The 24,594-nt window shown below is 35.6% G+C and overlaps 1 protein-coding gene across 3 annotated transcripts in view; it reads right to left on the bottom strand.

Moving 5' to 3' along the window:
• Positions 1-5,559: 5,559 nt before the first annotated feature.
• Positions 5,560-24,594, bottom strand: part of LOC125244691 (coiled-coil domain-containing protein 136) — a 42,984-nt gene continuing 23,949 nt past the window's right edge. Inside the window, exons 4-11 of one of the 3 annotated variants that reach the window (XR_007179358.1) lie at positions 23,591-23,920; positions 23,289-23,363; positions 19,895-20,206; positions 15,264-15,381; positions 14,194-14,467; positions 12,443-12,577; positions 9,095-9,160; positions 5,560-6,914 (exon numbers count right to left, since the gene is read on the bottom strand). Coding sequence is in view for 2 of the 3 variants with exons in the window: in XM_048154843.1 (XP_048010800.1) it covers positions 9,105-9,209; positions 12,443-12,577; positions 14,194-14,467; positions 15,264-15,381; positions 19,895-20,206; positions 23,289-23,363; positions 23,591-23,920 (1,349 nt within the window). In the remaining variant the exon portion in view is untranslated. Of the gene's footprint in view, positions 6,915-9,094; positions 9,210-12,442; positions 12,578-14,193; positions 14,468-15,263; positions 15,382-19,894; positions 20,207-23,288; positions 23,364-23,590; positions 23,921-24,594 lie in introns of all 3 variants that reach the window. The other 2 variants (XM_048154843.1, XM_048154844.1) reach the window with 2 other exon arrangements.

The following is a 24,594-nucleotide window of genomic DNA, read 5'->3' as shown; positions in this document are numbered from 1 at the left end:
TGCAACCAAATAAAGTGCTACTGGCATTTTGTTACTGTTTGTTACGGTTCCTAGCTGTATATAGGTCTATGTCATGAAATAATAGTTGACACTAACATAGATAATAAAAATGGAAGTCAACATAATGACTTAAAATTTTCTGTGCAATGTAAGTTGCTTTAGATTAAAGAAAAAAACATCTGTCAAATTCATAAAAATGTGAATGTTATTAGCCACTAATAACAGATACAGAGCACAGTGTTATCCACACTTTTTAAATTCAAATACATCTTATGTTTTGCTCAGTTTATTCTGGGATTGTCTATATCCCCTAAACTATAAAGGTGATTTTAACAATATTTTACCCTTAAGTATATCATAATACCTTGATAAATAGAAATTATATATATATATATATATATATATATATATATATATATATATATATATATATATATATATATATATTCCTATACCTAAAATATATATATATATATATATATATATATATATATATATATATATATATATATTATTTATTTATTTATTTATTATTATTTTTTATTCCCTATATTCTGGGGACCAAATCACCACCTTGGATTTCTAAGGTTGGATTTATCTGCATTCTGAGCAGTTTTGAGATATTGATCTTCAAAGATTTTGCATTTCATATAGCTAAAATTATATGGGGAACAAGTTTCTTTCATACATGAAAATGACAGAGACCCTAAATGTTTTCAATGTCAAATCCTGTCAGATTTGTAAATGGGGATTTTTAGAACAGGTCAAATGCAGATAGAACCTTCTAATTCTAAAAAAAAAAAAAAAAAAAAATCACTTTCCGCTTGGAATTATAAGATTCTATCTTGCAAAACACTAACTGAACCAATATTATTTTTAGCAGTGTTGTTATAATATCAACATGTATGAGAAAGTTCGATTTAATTATTTATATGACATTTATTTCAATTATTTTCTTGTTTAAGTTAAGCATAAAAGGCAGTGCTAAATATCTTGTCCAGTGCAGATGCTAGTTTTAGGTATAGGAATATGGTGTGTAATTAAACACATTATTGCAGGAACCATTAGTTTAAGTTTCTTTTGGTTTAGACAGAAAGCAGCTACTGCAATTCCAGGACTTTATTTCACAGAAAGTGGGACAGGTAAAATGGCTTTCTCTTTAGAGATCACGCAGTATGGATTGAAAATTTTGTAGACAAACTTTGATGTTGGCTTGAGAAAGACAAGCCAGAAAGTTTGAAGTAGTTTTAACAGCTTTAAGTTTGAAGGTTTTACGTTTGAAATTGTTTTAGTTTAGTAGTTTTAAAAGCTAGAATTTTAGATTAATGATTGTATTAAATGAGTTTATAAGGTATATTCTGGAGGCTATATGGATTGTGTGATTATAACATATAGGGTAGGATATAGGGTTTAGTGTTTGTGCCATTTAAACCTTTTAATTACAGAGATATGGTCATATCATGTAACCATAATCTAAACACTGATCATTTCAGCCCCAAAAAATAACTGCTTACCAACCAATTCATGACCTCGGGTCCCAGTGCTGTCAAATATCGCAAACTGGAAGCTTGTATCATTTGACATGTAACATACAAACTCTCTCTCTATATATATATGTGGTTTAAACATTTTATGATAATATTACAAACATTTAACACAAGTGAATTCATTACAATAACAAACCGCAAGACACTATGGGTCTGTACTGAAATGTATATGTGAATGTGTAATACATAATGTGTTACTGTAATTCAGAGTGTTTGCTCCTGTGGTTAACGATGACTAAACCATATACAGGCATATGGTTCAGTATTACTGGAAAAGTAGGACCCCCATGGACACCCTATTTTAATGTGTCATACACAAAGACATAAATTCAGAAGTGTCCAAAAGAAAAGAAATCTTTTCCACAGGCTGACACACAAAACCCAGGAATAGAAGAGGTTCACATGCTGACGATGAAGTCACAGCCATGACTCAGAACCTCAGCACGCTTCGATGTGAGCTGACAAATAATACAAAAGTGAAGGTCAGCAGAAAGACTAGATAAATGAAGGCGGACATCTGCTTATCATTTGGTGAATGGCATGGATGTCAGCTCACCTTACTGAAACAAAAACAAGCTCTGAGATCTGACAGGAATAAACGAGCACATATATTAAATCAGGATGCTCTGGATAAACTACTTTATTTGTTCCTGTTCATTTACAAAATATACATGGTTACCAAAATACTTCAAATATCATTATTATTATAATTATTAATTAAATAAATGCCTGTTAAGGCAGGACAACATGTAAACATTTCAAAGACACTGTACAGAACAGATACAATTACACAACCACATACAGACAAACAGCAGCAACGCCACATACCGACATCTCCGTACATTTGCCACCCTCCCGCATCCGTTAAAGCGCATTTACAAACAATTTTGTTAGTCTGTACAACTTGCAATTCTCTCAACAACTAAAAGACTTTAAATAGAAGTTAAATGAAACAGAAGAGAGAACTGGAGTGGAGTGGAAATGTACAGTATGGACTTAAAATGACATTCAAGATTCATTGATAAAGTGATAATATTTCATAATGAGGTCCATTTGGAGAAGAAATGGGCTTTCCAAAAGTTGCTATTTGCTCTGCATTTTTGGAAATATTTAAGTAACTGAGGCCCCGTTTACACTAGTTTATTTTCGTTTTAAAATGCATAACTTTTGCTACGGTTAAGCCTGTCGTTTACACTACTCTGTTGAAAACGCCGGGGTTTCAGTGTAAGCGTACCAAAATAGAGATTTTTGAAAATGATTGCGTGGCTGCCAGTGTTGCCAAGTCCACGGTTTTCCCGCGGAATTGGGCTACATTTACACTGTTGCCGCGGGTTGATTTTCATGTCCGCGGGTTGAAGTGACCCCAAATAACATGAAATTTAGCCCCTGGAATGCGAATTTTACCAGAGGAACACCGTCAAAAATGTGATTTTTATAGTGGGACCCCGGAACGTGATTTTTATAGTGGGACCACCCTGAAATGCGATTGGGCTAGTTTTGGGCTAGTTTTGAGTAGCAATTGGGCAGATTTTGTTGTGAAAACCTGGCAACTCTGGTGGCTGCCCATGTTCATTCTGTGTATCCTTGACGACAGTGTAAACAATAACATGGAGACTGAACTGCAATCTTTGCTGGCTTTGTTGTAATTTTTAGCAGCCACTGTGCAGTTAAACTCTGGATTTTTTTTTAATACTGCAACTGCCTACATGCGCACTTCTGCGCGCATTGCCCAATGTGCATGAACCTGTGTTACTACATGAACAAAAATGCATGTAACATGACCGTTCATGCCAGGGTTACCAGGTTTCCACAACAAAACCCACCCAATTGCTACTCAAAATTAGCCCAAAACTACCACAATGGCATTTCAGGTGGGATCCCCCAGTAAAAATCGTGTTCTGGAGGGTAAAATCCGCTTTTTCCCAATTTCCGGACTTTACTAGAGGGAAAAGTCTGGTTTTCCCAATTTTTGGGAAATACATTTCTGCAACCCCAAATAACATGATATTTAGCCTCTGGGATGCGAACTTTACCAGGGGAACCCTGCCAAAAAGCGGATTTTACCCCCCAGAACACAATTTTTTACCGGGGGATCCCCCCTAAACGCCATTGGGCTAGTTTTAGGATAGTTTTGAGCAGCAATCTGGCGGGTTTTTGTTGTGAAAACCTGGCAACCCTGGCATGAACTGTCATTTTTGTCATGCATTTTCGTTTGTGTATTGTAGACAGAGATCGTTTCTGAAATGCTGGGGAAACGCCAGTGTAGTTTTCATTTTAAAACGCCGTTTTAGTGTAAACGGGACCTGAGTGAACAGATAATCAATAATTTAGAAGAGAACATTAATGACATTCAAAACAAAACAAAAAACTTCAGTTTCAGTTAAGTTGCAGATTTGGACAATGCATGCAACGTCTACTGGTACAAAATTGTCACAGGAGCTAAAATCTACCACTGGTTTCTATCACTCAGCATGCAGAATCTACTGCCACGGACATGCAAATGCACAATCTGTACATATTACATCATTTACAGGTGCTGAGTGGAAGAGTGTGTGAATTTCGTTCTGACTCATAATTGACTCGTTCTGATGTAAAACACATTTTCATATTGCATTTCATCAAAGTAACAAACTATCCAATGCAGTGCACAAATAGCATGTTTATTTCAAAGACAAGTCACTGTGTAGCATGCACTGTCTTAAAGTCAGCTGACCACTGATACATTGAACATTCAAGTTGTGCTACCACTGAGTTCCGAGTCTATCAACGGGATAGCAGAAAACGGCACTGGAATGACCTTGGGACACTGTAAATATTCTCAAACACTGAGACTCAGCAGCAACTAATGCCAAGTCTTAAAACCACACTACAAAGACCACTGCCACAATGCTAGTCAACCATCTAGAAGCAATGTCTACTACGGTTTAGTCACTTTGATACTTTTTGCTGTTGAAAATGACACAAAAAGACATAAGGTGAAGATAACTTGTATGTATACCAGAAACGATTATATAGTAATAGATACTGTAAGTATAACGTAATAGATTCTGTTCATAACGATAGTACCTCAAGGCTCAAAGCATTCATTTACCAGAATCTTTACATGATGGATATGAGTTCAGTAACAGTAATATTAATCTTCCTACAGGAAGGTACTTTTGTAATAGTCCGCATCCACACAAAGACCTCAAAATTGTGACTTCTGATGTAAAAAGCTACATTTAAGTACATATTTGTACTGTCAAACTTCATTAGTTAAATATACACCATTTAAGACAAATCATTGTAACTTTTTTGGTGAAAGGCAGTATGGAAGTTTCTACAGAAGCTTGTTTCCACCATAAAATAAAAAATAAAAAAGGTAATTGCGACTTTTTATCTCACAATTCTGACTTTATAACTCGCAATTGTGAGTTTATATCTCGCAATTCTGAGAAAAAAGTCAGAATTGTGAGATATAAAGTCAGAATTTCATGATGAAAACACAATTGCAAGAAAAAAGTCTAGCAATTCTGACTTTATATCATGTAATTCTGAATTTATAACTCACAATTGCGAGTTTAAATCTCGCAATTCTGAGAAAAAAAGTCAGAATTGTGAGATAAAAAGTGGCAATTACCTTTTTATTTTTTTTTATTTAGTGCCGAAAATAAGCTTCCATGCTTCTAGCACTCTTATTAGCTAGATAATTCATGCTATGGATTTATGCTACAGATTGAATTGCATTGTAAGGAACGTCTTTGCCATGGTTTTTCTATGTTTATGTCAGTAGTTCTCAACTAGTTTTTACATTACACATTAAGCGGCAACCAAACACGCTATTAAAATATTTTTTTTGTACTTAAAAAAATGTCAAACATTGAAATGTATTAATATTAGCATGAACTGCATAGGCCCAACAATATGCAAAATTATTACCATGATTTTGGTAGATTTACAGACTATAACAGACATTTTTAAAGGTCGTATTTTGCATTTTTTAAAATTTTGCTACAGTATTTTAACCTTACTTTAGGAGAGTTTTTCCCTGCTGTCAACGACACTTTAAAAACATAACCGCGACTTATTTTTGGGTTCCGACAGACCAGTTGAGAACCACTTGTTCATGACATTTTGTCTTTCCGACTCTGTAATTTGCCTGTCTCTTTGGAGAGAAGAGATTGTATAGATATATATGACATGCAAAAACATAGCAAATAACCTCAGATAAAATCATTAATGCAACATCAGTGGATTTACAGTAGATCTGTGCTTGTTCATTATACTTAGTTCTTTTAGTGTCATTTTAGTGATTAGTCAACCCTTGTATAAAAATATCTATCACTCTTTAGCATCATTTATCAGTCTACACACACAAAATCAATCTATACATTTCATGTCTTGGAATAAACAATTCAGATACAAAAATATCTGTGGAAAGTTTAAAATAAGCATGTTTACCTCCTGGAATAACCTTAACCCACCTGGAATCTTCCTTTTTTTTTTTTTTTACCAAAATAAATGTAAAAATGACAAATAGTATGCAGCACATTAGTATTCACCTTTGCTAGTATATAGAGAAGTACTGTACAGTTACCTACAGAGTTTTTGAGTTAGAAACCATGCCATAGACGAAAGTAAAACAAGTTCTCAGTTACTGAACTTAAACACAAACGATTCTGACAGTACTGAGACTTCAGTACGTAATTATTAAAAATGGGAAGATCCAGGAAGATTAAATAAATACTGCATGCTCCTACCTAATCAAAAAGCAATGAAGCACAAAGCAATATGCTGCATCCAAAGCGTTGTTGATGAAGAACTGCATCCTCTTCAGTCCCCCAAGAGATTGGGAATCTGTTTATTTTTGATAGCCAAAAAGAGGTAAAGTGTGCAAATGTTCTATCTAAAAGTGATAAGGCAAATAGTTTTGAGAGGACCTTTGAAATTGTCCATTAAGGAAAGAAAACAACTCATGAAATGGAAAGCGGGGAGCTAGACCAATCAGAAGCTCCTCCATTCTGACCTCATGGCTTGGCATCAGTGTCTGTAGCACTACTGGTCGAAACAGATACGATTGTCTACAAAAGCAGAGCAAAGCAGTTTAGACGGCAAACAATCAGCATCACAACGCACATCAAAAAGCATCAAGTTTGGAAGCCATGTGTTATTGTGTTCCCATATGACCCAGGTGAGTGATGGTTTTCGGTTCCCATTGGTGGTTAAATGTGGTCAGGGTGATAGAGTTGTGTACCATGGGCAGAGTGGGATGATGAGGTCACTTCCTGTCCAGCCTCAGGCCAGAGCTCTGGTGAAACTGGGAATGAGTAGAATTGCTGCTGCTGCCACAGCAACAACCATCACCAGGTTCCAGTCTCCCTCATTATCCTGAGGTCAATGAGAGGAAGAAAATGACATCAGAGGGTAAAGGTCAAGAGAGGTCATATTTAAATTGTTTAGACATTTTTAATAATAGTATCGAATTTTGATATTGGCCATTTAACAGTTATTGGCCAGAATTTTTATTATTTTAAGAACTTTATTATTTTAAGAATTTATATATATATATATATATATATATATATATATATATATATATATATATAAAGTGTGTGTGTGTGTATAAATTCTATATACTATTTTATTATTTTTTACAAATATTTATATTTCTATAATCAGAATTTATAAATATATCATTTTGTAAGAACTTTATTATTTCCTGTTGATTCTTAAAATAATAAAATTCCTAAAATAATTTTATATATATATATATATATATATATATATATATATATATATAATATTATATTAATTATAATTATAATATTATATAAAAATATATTATAATATATTATAATATTAATTATAATATTTTTATAAAAAATAATAAATAATATATATAATTTATACATACCCACACACACATATATGTAAATTATTTATAATTAAAAATCCAAAATTATATATTTTAATATTAATATTATATATTTTATATATTTTTTAAATACACATATTATAATTTTATATACACATACTATTATATATATATTACATACTACTACATTTATTATAAAGTATTACAATTTAAATAGAATATTATTTTGTCTAAGTAAAAAATAATATTGGCTGATAACCAATATGGTATCAAAATCTAATTTTGTAGAAGTAAACTTTTATATTCATTATATTTTAAATTAAATCTTTCTCTTAAACTTTCTTTAACTTTGAAATCCATATACTTTTTTAAACAAACAAGCTTTGATGTTCTTGACATTTTTCTTCTAGGCGTTCACCGACCTCAAATGTCGATGAAACTGCACAAACCAGAGTCAGAACACAATTTTCCTCTGGCTAGAATTCAGTGACTGAGGCTACAGAACTGATCTGGTTTTAATGAACCTTCTGAGGACTTGTTGTTTATTTCCATCTTCTGTTATAGCGCTGGATATAAGAGCTAAATATACCCATCCAGAAATGTGGAGAGATACAAAGCCAAGAGCAATGACCCAGTAAATACTCCAATCACTGTCACACACGTTCTCTTTTACATACTCTATTACTCTCTCTCCATCTGGCGTTGTGAAATTGGCAGTGGAAACCGCATGACTGTCCAGTGGAATCAAAGAACTGTGTAAGTGTTTGTGCGTGTGGCTTCAGTCAGATCTGCTGGGCAGCAGAACTGTTGAAATCAGAATTGTGTCATGCGTTTGGCTGGGATAATAACGTTAGGAAATCTCAGAGGATGTCTGAATATGACTTCATGCAATCTGATTTTTGATGGCGCCAAAAACCCTGACTGAAAAACATGAGAAATATGTCTATGATGCAAAAATTCTGCTCCACTATAAAAGCGCAATCTAATTTGGCAATGTTCTAAAAAACAAGTCAACTCCCTTTGGGTGCATGGTGTGTGTTTTAATGCATTTTTATATATACAGAATTAATTTTGCTCAAAGAACTGACCCATTTTTGAACATACTCCATCCTAAAGAGAGTTTTAAATGTGTTTAGGGAGGTTTAAAACCTGTTTTCAGTCAGGAATCAGTGCAACTGGATGATAAAAATATTCTGTCCAGTAAAGATGTTTGAGAATCTATATATTCTCATATTTTTATCATCCAGTTGCATTGATTGACTGATATATATGTAAATGTGTGTATATATATATAACTTTAGAAAAATCTATGGCTAATACATGGTAATGAAAATGTGTTTAACTAACATTAGCATTAATTGGGCTTGTGGATTCTTGTTCTTCCACAGATTTTATTCAGCAATAAAGCTTGACCTGCAAAGTTAAGATTTACATGTCCATTTAAGAGTGAGTTGTCCTTTCAGACTAGTTAAATACGGTTGTGAAACAATGTGCACATCCATAAAAGGCCCTCGTAAAGAATCAGGCACTGTGTCCAATGGGCAAACAGGTTTGTTTAGCATGACAGTTATGACCATTCATTAGGGCTTATAAAAAGTGATATTTTGACCAAGATAAAGATGACTTTCACAGTACAGGAGGGACAAAAAGGCTCGTCTCTGGACTCTTAGAGAAAGAAAAGGCAAAGCCATACCTTTCCCCCTTTAGGACAAGAGCTCCTTCCAGCAGCACCATATCAGGCCCATTATTACAACCATTCCTATGAAGGGTATGGAGAGAATAGGGCACTCAGACGAAGGAGTGGAGCTCTGAGGAAAAACACAGGGGGTGCAGGGATGGAGAAAGGAAGAGGAGGAAGAGGTGGTGAGAGAAAACAAAAAAGAAAAAAAATGACACACTCAAAATAAGGAAATGATTACACATGGGAGGTTTGTGCACATGTGAAATTATACACAAAACATGGAAAATAATAAAACAAATGTAATATAGAGAGAAAGAATGAAGAGTGTGAAGATGAAAGGGAGAAAACAACCAGATAGATAGATAGATAGATAGATAGATAGATAGATAGATAGATAGATAGATAGATAGATAGATAGATAGATAGATAGATAGATAGATGCCAGCAGTTTATCAGGAATCATCAAATTTGTTGGGAATTTGATATAGTGCAGTGTGCGTTGTGAGCATATGGGTGTTTATGGTATGTTTATGTAGGTGTTCAGTGGTCAGAAAGCAACAGAACGAAGCAATGAAGGACCACGGGGGAGCAGGGAGACAGGAAAATACACCGAGATTAGATACACAGCAAAGATGGTTAAACACAAAATGGAAACCTTGTGCTCATTTTGACCCTCTGGCTGATAAGCACAGAGCCAAGGCCGCCATCTTGGCATTTAAAGATCCTTGCCCACACTGCACAGCCAGCCTACTCCATTAAACCAACGTACCGGGTTAAATCTGTCGACAGCATCTGGGATATTTTGGTGAACAGCACAGAAAATAATTTGCATTCATCCCTCCGTTTGGGAAAGTTGAGAGAAAGTGTTGTAACTTTTTCCTGTATTCTGATTGTTTGAAAAAAAGCGCGCAACCAAAACAAAACTCCAAAGGTGCAGGGTTGTGTTTATTCGTTTAGATGGAATGAACCACTCATACCATAAAGCATAGCAAATGGTATCATTATCATTATAATATAGAACAAGCAAATTCATTTTCAGTTTTCAAAGCCAAAAACTAAAACCAAAAAACATTTTTGGTTATTAATTAGGTTAATTGGGTAACTGAACTTGGTATGCTGTTCAGGCTGTTGTGTTTACATGTGATAAACCAGTTCTTTGGCCATTAGATGCTTCTCAGTTGTTTAGCTGAACAAATTTTACATATTGGTAGTCTAGCATCATTTTTGTCACAATGTAGTGAGTCCACACTGCTTAAATGCTTAAAAAGCATTATCCTAGAAGCACAAGAATGTCGGCCTGCCAAAACGATTTCAAATTCAGGGGTATATTTGCTGTTTCAGCCGAATATTTTCAGTGGCTGAAACTTTATCAAATATTTATCAAAATATGGGCAAATATTTTAGTTTGAGAGTGGAAGACTGACTCGGTTACGTCATTCAGAACGCTTTATGGATAGTGGCTGTGGTTGCTAATTTGAGCAATTTCTGTTTCCACAGCAACAGCAACTTTTCTGATGGATCATTTTTTTGTTTTATATATATATATATATATATATATATATATATATATATATATATATATATATGCACAGTATATATATATGCACAGTATATATACATATATATATATATATATATATATATATATATATATATATATATATATATATATATATATATACTGTGCATATATACATACGTCACGGTTTGGTCAGTTACCCGGATGCACGGCCATATTGAAGATACTTGGATGTAAACAACAGCATGGATTGCACGGTTAATGTACCACTGAAGACGTTCTACTAATTTATGATGTCTAAACCACAGAAAAAATGTGTGGAAGCTGCTAAATCATATAGAGAAGGAGTTAGTAAGCAGAAAGTGTGTGATATTTTGTTAAACTAAAGCTAATATGAGCTTTGCTCTCATATTAATGCATGGCACCCAATCTGGATCATCCCTCTTGTACAGGTCAGATCTTTTCCCTAGAATGCACTAATAATAAATATAGTACCATTAACTAAATTTCATTAACATTTTACAGAAAATATGTAAGTCTTGTACTATTGGATTTTGTTATGAAATGAGATTAGAATCAGATTTTTAGCCAAGAATTTAACAAACAGCAATGTAATATCAATATGAGTGTATACTATTACACTACAAAATGAGTTAAGATGAGATCCTGATTCAGTTTGGCAAACCTAAAAAAACGCCTACTTTCCTCAGAAAGTTTTTTGCACTCTTCTTGATTTGTTATAACGTTTGGCAGTCTATAGTTCTCCAAATGTTTTTCCCGGTCCAACCGAGTAGTACAGTAGTACAGTAGTACACTAAATTAACTGACCATTTTTAGCAGCAATAATCAGCTAAATTTTCGAGTTCAGTTCAGTGTCATTGTTTACATTCATTGCCGCCAATATGGACGACTTCCGGATTTATGACATGTCATGAAAACACCCTATATATAACAAAGTGATTTTTCTGAATGATTAAACTAAATGTGTTTTTTTTTTTCTGTGGAACCTGTGATTTTACAGATTCTGTTGACAGAGCTCCATATGTATTTAACCCGGAACATTCCTTTAAAGGATTCATGGGAATTGTAGGCGGCAGAACAGTGTGAGTGAGGTGTTAACCACACAATTAAAGTACAACTATGGAGGACAGATGATTGACATGGGACACGGTACTCAGACTGGACAGACTCTTTGATAGGAAAAAACCTTAATAAATTAGGATTTCTATGGCCTGGAAAAATTCATTCTAAGACCTTGTTGTTAGACAGTACAGGGGTTAGAAAGACCTCTATGTCAGTGCACATTGTACACACACAAAAGCTTGATATGCTGCAGTGGATCAACAAAACTAGCAAAACACATTAGCTGCTAGAGGTTTGACAAACACAAGATGTGAAAACACACACAGCCCAGAATCAATGTGTGTGACAGGGCAAAAAAGCAACCCAAAGTAAAAAACATATACACTCGACCGAAAATGGCGGAGTGGTTTAGTTAGACAGGATGCGCTTTGAAAGACAGGTATTGCTGCTGGACAGATGGTCACTTCAGGGGTGGTTGATCCCACATGCAAAACGTTAGTCATGTACAGAGCATTTTTAAATGCTGACAAACATGTAGGTCGATGGAGTCATGGTGTCATTCTGTTGATAATATCTCGCCCTACTTGCTGTGTGAGTAATGTCTGTTTGTTTTCAGCATGTGTACAGTACAGTGATTTATTTGAGGTCACATTTTTACCCCAAGGAAGGTCACACATTCCAAAACCTCTGTCTGAGTGATGGCTGTTGTGGTTTTGGGAAGTAGTGTGACTTCATAATGCCCCTTTATGACCCCTCACCTGAGCCTTCCTACCAGCCAGCCGACCAAGCTCCGCCTTACAACGCTGCAGCTCCGCCTCTAGCTCCGCCCTCTCCCTCTGGCTGCTCTCGTACAGCCCCTGCAGTTCCATAAGCTCTCCTTTTAGTCCCTCACACTGAAAGAAGGGAGAGATATAGAGAAATAACAAATGATACAGGACAAGTGAATGGATTCAGTGACAAGAGAGATTTTTACGGTAGAAAGAAGTCAACTAAAAAACTTTGTTTAATAATTTCATTATTCGATAGTGGACAGAAGAATCAAAATTTCCTTGTTGTCAAACTGTCAGCACATATTCAGCAGTATTTCCCACAAGGTCATGCTGTTAAGCCACCGAAGGTATTTAAAGACATTTAAAAATATATATATACAATTTTACACATTATAGGCCAGATTTACTAAACAGGATGTTGTGCCGAATTTCGACCCCCTGCCAAATTATTACCCCCCTTGTTTAAAGGTGCCATCGAACATTTTTTACAAGATGTAATATAAGTCTAAGGTGTCCTCTGAATGTGTCTGTGAAGTTTCAGCTCAAAATACCACAAGATTTTTTTTAATTAATTTTTTTAACTGCCTATTTTGGGGCATAATTAGAAATGCGCCGATTCAGGGTTGCGGCCCCTTTAAATGCTCACGCTCCCGCCCACGGAGCTTGCGCTTGCCTTAAACGGTGCATAAACAAAGTTTACACAGCTAATATAACCCTCAAAATGGATCTTTACAAAGTGTTCGTCATACATACTGCATGCATGCGTCGGATTATGTGAGTATTGTATTTATTTGGATATTTACATTTGATTCTGAATGAATTTCAGGCTGTGATCCGTGGCTAACGGCTAATGCTACACTGTTGGAGAGATTTATAAAGAATGAAGTTGTGTTTATGAATTATACAGACTGCAAGTGTTTAAAAATGAAAATAGCGACGACTCTCTTGTCTCTGTGAATACAGTAAGAAACGATGGTAACTTTAACCACATTTAACAGTACATTAACAACATGCTAACGAAACATTTAGAAAGACAATTTACAAATATCACTAAAAATATCATGATATCATGGATCATGTCAGTTATTATTGCTCCATCTGCCATTTTTCGCTATTGTTCTTGCTTGCTTACCTAGTCTGATGATTCAGCTGTGCACAGATCCAAACGTTACTGGCTGCCCTTGTCTAATGCCTTTCGTAATGTTGGGAACGTGGGCTGGCATATGCAAATATTGTGGCGTACACCCCGACTGTTACGTAAAAGTCAGTGTTATGTTGAGATTCGCCTGTTCTTCAGGGGTCTTTTAAACAAATGAGATTTATATAAGAAGGAGGAAACAATGGAGTTTGAGACTCACTGTATGTCATTTCCATGTACTGAACTCTTGTTATTTGACTATGCCAAGATAAATTCGATTTTTCATTCGAGGGCACCTTCAAAACATGCTTTTTTGGGGTGGTAAATAATGGTAATAATTCTAGTAAACTGATAGCGCACACCTTAGTAAATTTGTTCATTAACCACAGTTCTTAATTTTATCCATCAGCAATTGATTCGAATGTGAAAACTGACAGGTTGTTATTTTGAACAAGATTAACTAAAAAAAGGTTTAAAATAGAAAATGCACACTCTAAAGTTCAAACTTCTGTTATTTTGCCAAGTGGGCATGGTAATCTCAAAATATCTGCCAAATATTAGCTGATATATCAGTCTGTCACTAGTGAACACTACGCCGTACCTCTCTTTGGACCTGTGATGCTCTCTCCTCAGCCTGTTTCAGCTGGTCTCTGAGGGAAAACACCTCTGAGAACCCTCCACTCTTGCCCGTCGGGGTGACGGGCTTCCCCTCAAATGAGATGTTCTTCTGGGTATAAGCCTCCACCCACTTCCCACCTTCTACCTCCAACGTGCTGACAAAACCTTCAGCCTTCACCTCCTTCTCGACATCTTTTTCTGTGTCATTTTCTCCATCATTCTGTTCTGCTTTCAGGGCCAGGCATGAATCAGCTGAGCTGTCAGGATAGAAATGGGAAATGTACAGGATATTTATTATAGATAGATGTACAAGCGGTGGCACTTTTTTATTATTATTACTAATGTACTTGAACTTTTGAGCTCCTGCTGCACTTTTTCAGTGTGAATGTGTGTGTGTGTGTGTGTGTGTGTGTGTGTGTGTGTGTGTGTGTGTGTGTGTGTGTGTGTACTCATGTACTCATCATCAAACCCTTTTCATAATTATTTTTTCAAAATCTCAGTCACTTTCTTAGTCTCTAACAGTGTTTAAAAAGTCTTAGAATAATAAACAAGAAAAAAACTATTAAAATTATTAAAAAATAAATACACAAAACAACTGGTGCTGAAATGTGTGTTTGGTCAACTTATTGGTCAAATTGATATATTAAGTACTTTTTTAAAACTTTAAAATGTTTATAAACGGCTGTTCTCACAAAGTTATTCTTTTAAGCTCAAACATCTAGCACTAGTTTGAAAAACATGATGGTATATTTACAAAAGCATTAGTTTCATAAAGTCAGATAAGATCTTGATGTCATAAATAGCTGTAAGGCAACTGTGGTTCATCTCACTTGCCAGTTTATTTGGATAAGATGAAATACACAGTCATTAATGCTTCATGTTGCTGTGAAACACTTTCATAGCTGCTAAATAGTTTTAGTGAGAGTGTCCATTGAGACAGATTATGGCTGAATGCTTCATCGGTCACGCCAGCCTTATTAACAGTCTGTCTGCGATGCTCATTGGCTGATTTATCTTGTTTGTGTGTGACTGACAGGCCGTGTGGCCAATCACCTGGCTCGCTGCTGCTCCAGCATCTCCAGTTTCTCAGAGAGCTGCTTGTTGCCGTTCTTCAGAGTCTGACACTCGTCCTTCAAGGAGCGACACTCCTCCATCAGTTGGTCCATGTCACCTGTTCCATCACAACATGAGAACAGATGTCAAAGTAGAACAGCGAAAACACTGAATTCAGATTATTAGCATGTTAGCATACTACTCTTACTATTTCTGTGTTTCTAAATGTATGTTCAATATGAAATACTACTTACTATTTGCAACTATTTTAAAGTTTAAAAGAACAGAATTTATTTGAAATATAATTTGTTTTAGCAACAATCTAAGTCTTTTATTGTCACTTTTGATCAATTTAATGCATCCTTGCTGAATAAATGTATAAATTTAAGGAAAAAAATGTTACTGACCCCAAACATTCGAATGCTAGTGTACATGTCGATAATCACTTCAAACAGTCATATTCTACAATACATTGTTGTCACATGACCTTCGTTGAATACCTACTTAAGTGAGTGGTGTGAAGTTATCAAGGATTTTTCATACATTTTTTTTTTTTTAATAAATAAGTCTCAATTTTTCTCATGAAGGAGACTATGATCGATATTGCTTTATTTCACTTAAAATGGAAGGTTGGGAGCATTGCATTATGGGATACAGTATTTCAAGCAGTGTTCTCTGCTTGCAAACTACACATTTTAATGGTGTCAAATCGATTAATCGCGATATAACATAAAAGTCTGTGTTATTATTATATTATATATGTGTGTGTCTGTGTGTGTATATATACATATACAGTATCTCACAGAAGTGAGTACACCCCTCACATTTTTGTAAATATTTTAATATATCTTTTCATGTGACAACACTGAAGAAATTATACTTTGCTACAATGTAAAGTAGTGCGTGTACAGCTAGTATAACAGTGTAAATTTACTGTCCCCTCAAAATAACTCAACACACCAGCCATTAATGTCTAAACCGCTGGCCACAAAAGTGAGTACACCCCTAAGTGAAAATGTTCAAATTGGGCCCAATTAGCCATTTTCTCTCCCCGGTGTCATGTGACTCGTTAGTGTTACAAGGTCTCAGGTGTGAATGGGGAGCAGGTGTGTTAAATTTGGTGTTATCGCTCTCACTCTCTCATACTGGTCACTGGAAGTTCAACATGGCACCTCATGGCAAAGAACTCTCTGAAGATCTGAAAAAAAAATTGTTGGTCTACATAAAGATGGCGTAGGCTATAAGAAGATTGCCAAGACCCTGAAACTGAGCTGCAGCACGGTGGCCAAGACCATACAGCGGTTTAACAGGACAGGTTCCACTCAGAACAGGCCTCGCCATGGTCGACCAAAGAAGTTGAGAGCACATGTTCAGCGTCATATCCAGAGGCTGTGTTTGGGAAATAGACGTATGAGTGCTGCCAGCATTGCTGCAAAGGTTGAAGGGGTGGGGGGTCAGGATAATACTAATAGTATGCCACTTGGAACAGACCCACTGTCCTAAGAGCCAAATTGCAAGCAATTCGAAGGCTACATGTCTATGACAGGAAAATATTGAACATTTGACCAGACAGCTGTAAATGCACACCGAACCCTGTAACTAGTCTCCATGGAAACAACCCATTCCGCTCTCTTCCCTCTGCAGCAGTCTGACCTGTCAATCAGGAGTCATGTTTGCCTTGCACATCCCCCATGGTGCAACGTTCAACCCCCGATAGCATAGCCTCTAATCTAGAAGGAATCTCACTTGCAAAAACAACTCACATGCATCTCTGCCAGGCCTGAGTGTGTACGTGGTGTAAATAACCATCAGAAGCGCGTGGACTGATAAACAACTTCGCCTCTGCTGCATCTGACCCCAGATCAGAGTTAACATGAATGCCTCAATCAAAGGCTCTGATGTGTTCGTGTTCAACACTGTTTTGCGATCAGTGCATCTAACCCCACGGCCCCACCAGAAGCAATCGCTGGTATGTTGTTTTTATTGCAGATCTTAATATAGTCAGGTTCTAACGGCATCAAGGGAGCAGAAAGCAGCCCCGGCGCCCTTAGAGGCAGAGAAAGACATCAACACCAGACAAATGGGGCTCCGCGGAGGTCCTGCAATCTGTCAGAATGTCAAACAGACACTCAGACCTTGAAAGAACCTGTAATACACTCACATTTGTCAGTGGCAATGCATACTGGGTAATATCAGAGCACTGTGTCATATCAGGCAATGGGGAAGAAAAGTTGATAAAATGTCTGTATCGCATTGCAGGGTTTATTTGCTATCAGCAACTGTCAGTTACAGTGCTGCAATGAGGTTATGTGATGTAAAGAAAAGTCTTGCTGGAGAAATCCCTGCTGGTTGTCTGGAAAAAGTGACTCCATAGAGTTGTGAGAACAGGGGCCTCATTTATAAAACTTTGCGTAGATTTCATTCTAAAAGTGTATGTACGCGCAAAAGCTAGATTCTGCGCAAAAAAAAATCTGATTTATAAAACCATGTGTATGCCAGAACCTGCGTACAAATCCCTTTATAAAACCCAGTCAGTGGAAGATTGTGCGTACATGCATCTCCACCCCGTCTTCTCCCCGAAATCACCATATATGGAGCTAATAACGCCTAGTTTTACTATGTATAACCTCATCTGCATATCATTTCCATGCACGTTCCCATCCACGTGACACCACGGTTAACCAGTCAAGGGTACCATACATTGGAAAATATTAAATATGGACCATAAATGTAATTTGTGCAATACATTACATTGAAAAAAATCATCACCATAGGTGTCGCCAAACTGCTCCATCTCCAAAATGTTCGTACGCATGGGTCAGAGTTTGCGTGGAGGTGCGCAAATTTTCCTGTCAAGTTTGTTTTTATAAATCTTACTATCAACTTATGCATAGAAACTGGCGTACGCACTTTCAGGGCCTGTTTTGTGCATAAGCAAAGTTTTATAAATGAGGCCCCAGAACATGTAAGTTTGCATGTGTGTGGAATGGATAGATAAGTAGACTGACAAAAGACAAAAAACAAAACTATAGCTGCGAGCAGCAATTATCGGGGTTCAATCACTTTAAGGCCTTTAAGCACATGCATAAAAAGGTATTATCTTTTAATTAGCAAGCCTGTAACTATCTTGATCATAGATGGAAAAAACCATTTACAGCAAATACAGGCAATTTACCATAGAAAATATGTATTTTTTAAAAGCTTTTTAACGGTTATCAAAAACCTAGGACTAGTTCACCAATGTTGGTTTTTGAAATAATCTCCGATATTTAACGAACGATTCGATGGACAATGGCGGCCCTAGAGGCAAAGTTGTTCAGAATGAGGAGTTCTAGCATGTGGTATGAATGTCATGGGCGTGTGCGAAAAATCGAGCAATACACAATCCTTTATGCACATAAAAAATGTGAAGGCACCCCCCAGTGGCCGATTTCTTTCAAATCTCTCACAGGCCTCTAGGGCCATGAGTCAAACCGGCCCAGCGAGTTTTGTTCCGATCGGCCTCTGTTAACCTTGTCTGATAGCTGCTCAAACTTCATTGGCCGATGACGGGCATGTTTATTTAAGATGCGTCAATGTCCTCATAGACAGTCATGGCACCTTGGACAAAGACACTGCATGCCAATTTTCAAGTCGACTGGACTAAGTAGTTATAGCCATTTTCATGTTTTTTTTCCTGTTATATGGCCAGTTTCCGCATCCTGCGTTCATTATCGCAGATGAATCGCCTTCAATAATGAACGCGATATTGCATAGCTTGTCAGTGAACAACGGCTCTGTCTATTAAATGCCGCTCCATTTGAAAGCAGGTGATGCCGATTTAGCGGTAATCAGGGAACCGGCTTTACTGACGAAATGTGCGTGACAATCGCATGCGATATATCGCCCAGCCCTAATTCACAGTGTTTCACTCTTCTTAGCTACTGCATTTGAGCACATGCAAACATGCAAAAAAGATAAGATTGTGCCAATGCACACACAGACACCCTGGATGTGTTGAGTTTCATCAGAGTGAATCACTTTTAGAACTGCAGTGTATTATTTAATACACAGATTAAATAGACAAGGATGGAACAGACAATATCGTTCCAACGATAATGTTCTAATTTTACAATGATATCTTAATGGTTATCGTTATATTTGTTGTCCTTGGTATGAATGGGCCTTAAAGTCAACATGAAATCAAAACTGACAATTCTTATTTTTTAAAAGAAAATTGCAGTATTTATTATAAATGATATATCCATACATTATTTTTTTTTTTTAAAGTCGTGTGGCCTTATAATCTTTAATCAAAATAACTTCCCCTCCATCTTTCAATGAATTCTTTCTCTTTTCTGATGATGTATTCACTAGTGCGAGTCCACCTGTCACCAAACACAATGATCCAATCAGTTCCCGATGGACAAAGTCCCGCCCTACATTTTTTCTTGCTCGCGAAGTCGTTTCACTCGGATAGACATTACAATAGTGAAGAAAAGAATAAAGTTAATTTTGCTAGCAAATGGCATGGACCAGCTAGACCAGCACCAAACCAGCACTAACCAGTATCTACTAGGCTTGAAGCAGATATAAACTGCCTTTTTGGGATATCCCTATAGTTTGAGCCCGTAGTGTGGTGGGAATCAGACCTTCTCCTCCTGCTCTGTCCTTCTCTTCCCTGCGCTGGTTCTTCATGCTGATTTCGGCCCGCAGCGTGGTCAGCTCCAGCTCGTACTCCTGTGTGGTGCCGCGCAGACGCTCCAACTCGGCACGTAGACGGCACAGCTCCTCCTGCAGCAGGGCGATGTCATTCTCCCGCTCGGCCGCCGCCTCCTCCGCAGCCTGCTGCAGCTCCTGCACCTCCTCCTGCGCCACACGCAGCTCCTCCTGCGCCTCCCACAGCTCGCTGGCCTTCTCCTCCTCAAGGCTATCCAGCTCCTCCTGCACCGAGCGCAGCTGGGCTGTGGGTCAGAAATCATCTAGATATTTAGTGTACACAAAATATGGATACTATGCAGAACATACATATTATATACTGCAGAAAGAGTAGGAGTATTATGCTATTTCCAAACATGTGTGTACTGTCAACTTATTTGTATATGAACCTCTTAAGGGCATAAAGACCATTTGAGGTCTATAATCAGCCACTTCACTGGAAGCCAAGGACATCTGAAGTGAAAATAAAGGCCTTCATTTCATGTCTCATTACAGCAATCACTCTGCACGTCCTGCTGTTGAGAGGCAAAAAAATGGCAAAAACTAACCACACAAGGTATGAATTTTAGTCTGCAGGGGCTTTTCTGAAAAGCTATAATCAGTCTCCTTCTTGCAAGGCGAGAATAGGGACAATAAAGTTTGTGATTAAACCGAAAAAACTGTTTCTCCGTTATATGGTGTGTGAATCGGATTCTGGCAGCGGTTTGTTCTGTTATTCATATCTGTGATTCCATTACTCAGGATGGTACCTCGGCAGAGCCCGTGCACTTCTGCAAATGCTGGTTTACTTTGCCTCCTCACAGTTCATTTAATTTAATTACAGAGCAGCCGCTGAGACAGTGAAAGTGAGTCACTGGGGAAGTGAAGAACATTTACATCACCTCTGCTTCTCCCAACTCTCCACTGCTCACACACTCACACCCCAAGTAGCAATCCACCAAGCAAATGGGAACAGGATGTCAGTGCCACAGGAAATGACATCATGCTTGAAGGACTCTGATTGAGATCATCTCCATCATATAGACACTCACAGATCGAGTTTGACTGAATACAAGAAAAACTTGCAGAAGTGTTTGAATGTGATGTGCAGAGAGTAATGAAATTAGTTTATATTATCAATTTGAATGCATTAATGAAGCTTTATTGGAAGAAAGGTACGTTCAAAATATGATGCGAGCTTACTGCATTCTGCAAAGTATGTACTGCATAGTGTTGTGAAACAGTATGCAGTATTCAATATTAACATTTTAAACAGTATGCTACATTGTCAAATTTAGAGAGTCATTGTCCAATTATGTCTGCAACACAAAAAATAAAATATAATAGATGGCACAAATGAAATAAGATGGCATGAAAAAACAAAATGAAAATGAATTAAAAAAAATTAAAAATAAAAATGGCACAATAAATGAATAAAATAAAATAAAATAAAATAAAATAAAATAATAAAATAAAAAAAAAAATAAATAAAAAAAAAAATATCCAAGTTTCTAAGTAATCCATGATCGTGTGAAATGTTTTCAGACCAAAAATGTTTCAAGAAATGGAAGGTCAAGTCAAAAAATAAAATAAAATAGATGGCACAAATGAAATAAGATGGCATGAAAAAACAAAATGAAAATGAATAAAAACAATTAAAAATAAAAATGGCACAATGAATAAAATAAAATAAAATAAAATAATAAAATAAAATAAAAAAAAATAAAAAAAATGGCACAATAAATGAATAAAATAAAATAAAATAAAATAAAATAAAATAAAATAAAATAAAATAAAATAAAATAAAATAAAATAAAATAAAATAAAATAAAATATCCAAGTTTCTAAGTAATCCATGATCGTGTGAAATGTTTTCAGACCAAAAATGTTTCAAGAAATGGAAGGTCACGTCAAAAAATAAAATAAAATAGATGGCACAAATGAAATAAGATGGCATGAAAAAACAAAATGAAAATGAATAAAAACAATTAAAAATAAAAATGGCACAATAAATGAATAAAATAAAATAAAATAAAATAAAATAAAATAAAATAAAATAAAAATATCCAAGTTTCTAAGTAATCCATGATCGTGTGAAATGTTTTCAGACCAAAAATGTTTCAAGAAATGGAAGGTCAAGTCAAAAAATAAAATAAAATAGATGGCACAAATGAAATAAGATGGCATGAAAAAAACAAAATGAAAATGAATAAAAACAATAAAAAATAAAAAATGGCACAATAATAAAATAGAATAAAATATAAAATAAAATAAAATAAAATAAAATAAAATAAAATAAAATAAAATAAAATAAAATAAAATAAAATAAAATAAAATAAAATAAAATAAAATATCCAAGTTTCTAAGTAATCCATGATCGTGTGAAACATTTTCAGACCAAAAATATTTCAAGAAATGGAAGGTCAAGTCAAAAAATAAAATAGATGGCACAAATGAAATAAGATGGCATGAAAAAACAAAATGAAAATGAATAAAAACAATTAAAAATAAAAATGGCACAATAAATGAATAAAATAAAATAAAATAAAATAAAATAAAATATCCAAGTTTCTAAGTAATCCATGATCGTGTGAAATGTTTTCAGACCAAAAATGTTTCAAGAAATGGAAGGTCAAGTCAAAAAATAAAATAAAATAGATGGCACAAATGAAATAAGATATATGAAATGAAATGAAAATAAAAATGAATAAAAAATAAAATACAAATGGCACGATAAATGAAATAAAGATTACACGATAAAGCAAAATGACACAATAAATTAAAAAATAAAATAAAGAATAAAATAAACAATGAAATAAAATAAAATGTTTTCAGAACAAAAATGTTTAATGAAATGGACAGTCAAGTCAAGCACATTGCATTGTGGGATAAAGTGCCCAATGCATTGTACTATGATGTACACTGCATATTGTGACTTGTTTTCTGGGTATTTAATGCATATAAATAAATCCGCAGGCTATGCACAGTATACATATTGTATATACTGCAAAAAAATAAGAGTAGTATATTTCCAAACATAGCCAATGTTTCCTATTTTTAACAGCCCAAAAAAAATGAATATTTAAATAGCCTCATCTTGATGAATCAAGAATGTTTACTCATTAGCATTGGATACAGCCTATTATTTAATATGTCAAATGGTAGAGTATATTAAAGCTGCTTGATGTCTGAGAAAAACAATTTTTATTATCTGACATGTTTGAAGTTTTTTATTTGAAGTTTAATTTTATTTAATTTATCATTGACTGCAATTATTAGTGCATTTATTAGCACTGAGTTTAAGATGAATAAGCATTCGTTTCTGTTTATAAGTGCATTTCCGTTCACCTTGAAGTCTCTGGATCTGTCTCGTAAAGCTCTCTGCCTGGTGGGCGCTTGCCAGCCGCTCTTCCTCCAAAAGACCTACAGAGCCAAAGAATGACATTAAAAGAATAGGGAAATCTCTAAAGGGACATTTGAAATAAGTAATTAGCAACTTACTACTGGAATCTGACAATATTAACAAGCCAAGAATGTTTGTGTGAAGACATGACTCGAGAAACAGGTGGTCAGTGACATTTGACCATGCTCAGAGGGTACTCCCGGTGAAGATTTCACACCATAAAAACAGCTATTACTAGCATACGCACCCTGAAGCTCGTTGTAGCTCTCCTCGTGTCGTTGTGACACCTCTCTGGTCTCCTCCAGCTCCAAAAGCAGCTGCACCACCTGTGACCTCAGCACCTCCAGTTCATCTTCCTCATCAGCTCCTCTTCGTTCCTCCGTGTCCCCCTCCTCCTCGTCCACAGTCTCCTCCTTCACCTCCTTCTTCTCCCGCTCATCCTCCTGCCCCTTCTCTCCATTTCCAGCCTCCACCTCCTCCAGGTCTCTCTCCTCATTCTCCTCCAGTGACCCTCGCTCTTTGGCTGTCATTTCACTGCCTATACCCGGCCGCTCCGCTTTCAAGTCACACACATCGTCTGAAACATAAAAAATGATCAATGATAAATTAATCAGTTCATTACATGTAATACTTGATTCTGAATGGTCATTCTAAATTGTACTCAACAGTCAAATATACATACATATACACACACATATATAGCTTGTTTCCACCACTGAATAAACATTTTTAAAAAGTAATTGCGACTTTTTATCTAACAATTCTGACTTTTTCTCGCAATTACAAGTTATAAAGTCAGAATTGTGAGTTATAAAGTCAGAATTGTGAGATAGTCAGAATTGTGAGTTATAAAGAATTGTGAGATTATGCAAAAAAAGTCATAATTGCGAGAAAAAAGTCATAATTATGAGTTTATATCACAATTGCGACAAAAAAAGTTTATTTCTCGCAATTGCGAGTTGATATCCTGCAAGTCTGACTTTATTTCTCGCAATTGTGAGTATATATCTTACAACTGTGAGAAAAGAAGTCAGAATTGCAAGATGTAAACTCGCAAATAAGAGAAAAATGTTAGAATTCTGAGATTAAAAAAGTCTCAATTACCTTTTTTAATTTTTATTCAGCTGTGGAAACAAGCTTTCATATATATATATACAAATATCAGTATCTTTCTAAAATAATTTCATTTCAAATTAACATTTCACAAAAAAATTAATAAATTATTAAATTAAATAAATGTTTATTTATTAC

The sequence above is a fragment of the Megalobrama amblycephala genome, linkage group LG14, assembly GCF_018812025.1.
Source record: "Megalobrama amblycephala isolate DHTTF-2021 linkage group LG14, ASM1881202v1, whole genome shotgun sequence".
NCBI lineage: Eukaryota > Metazoa > Chordata > Actinopteri > Cypriniformes > Xenocyprididae > Megalobrama > Megalobrama amblycephala.
The sequence above is the reverse complement of the archived record's forward strand: the minus strand, read 5'-3'. Positions and strand labels throughout refer to the sequence as shown.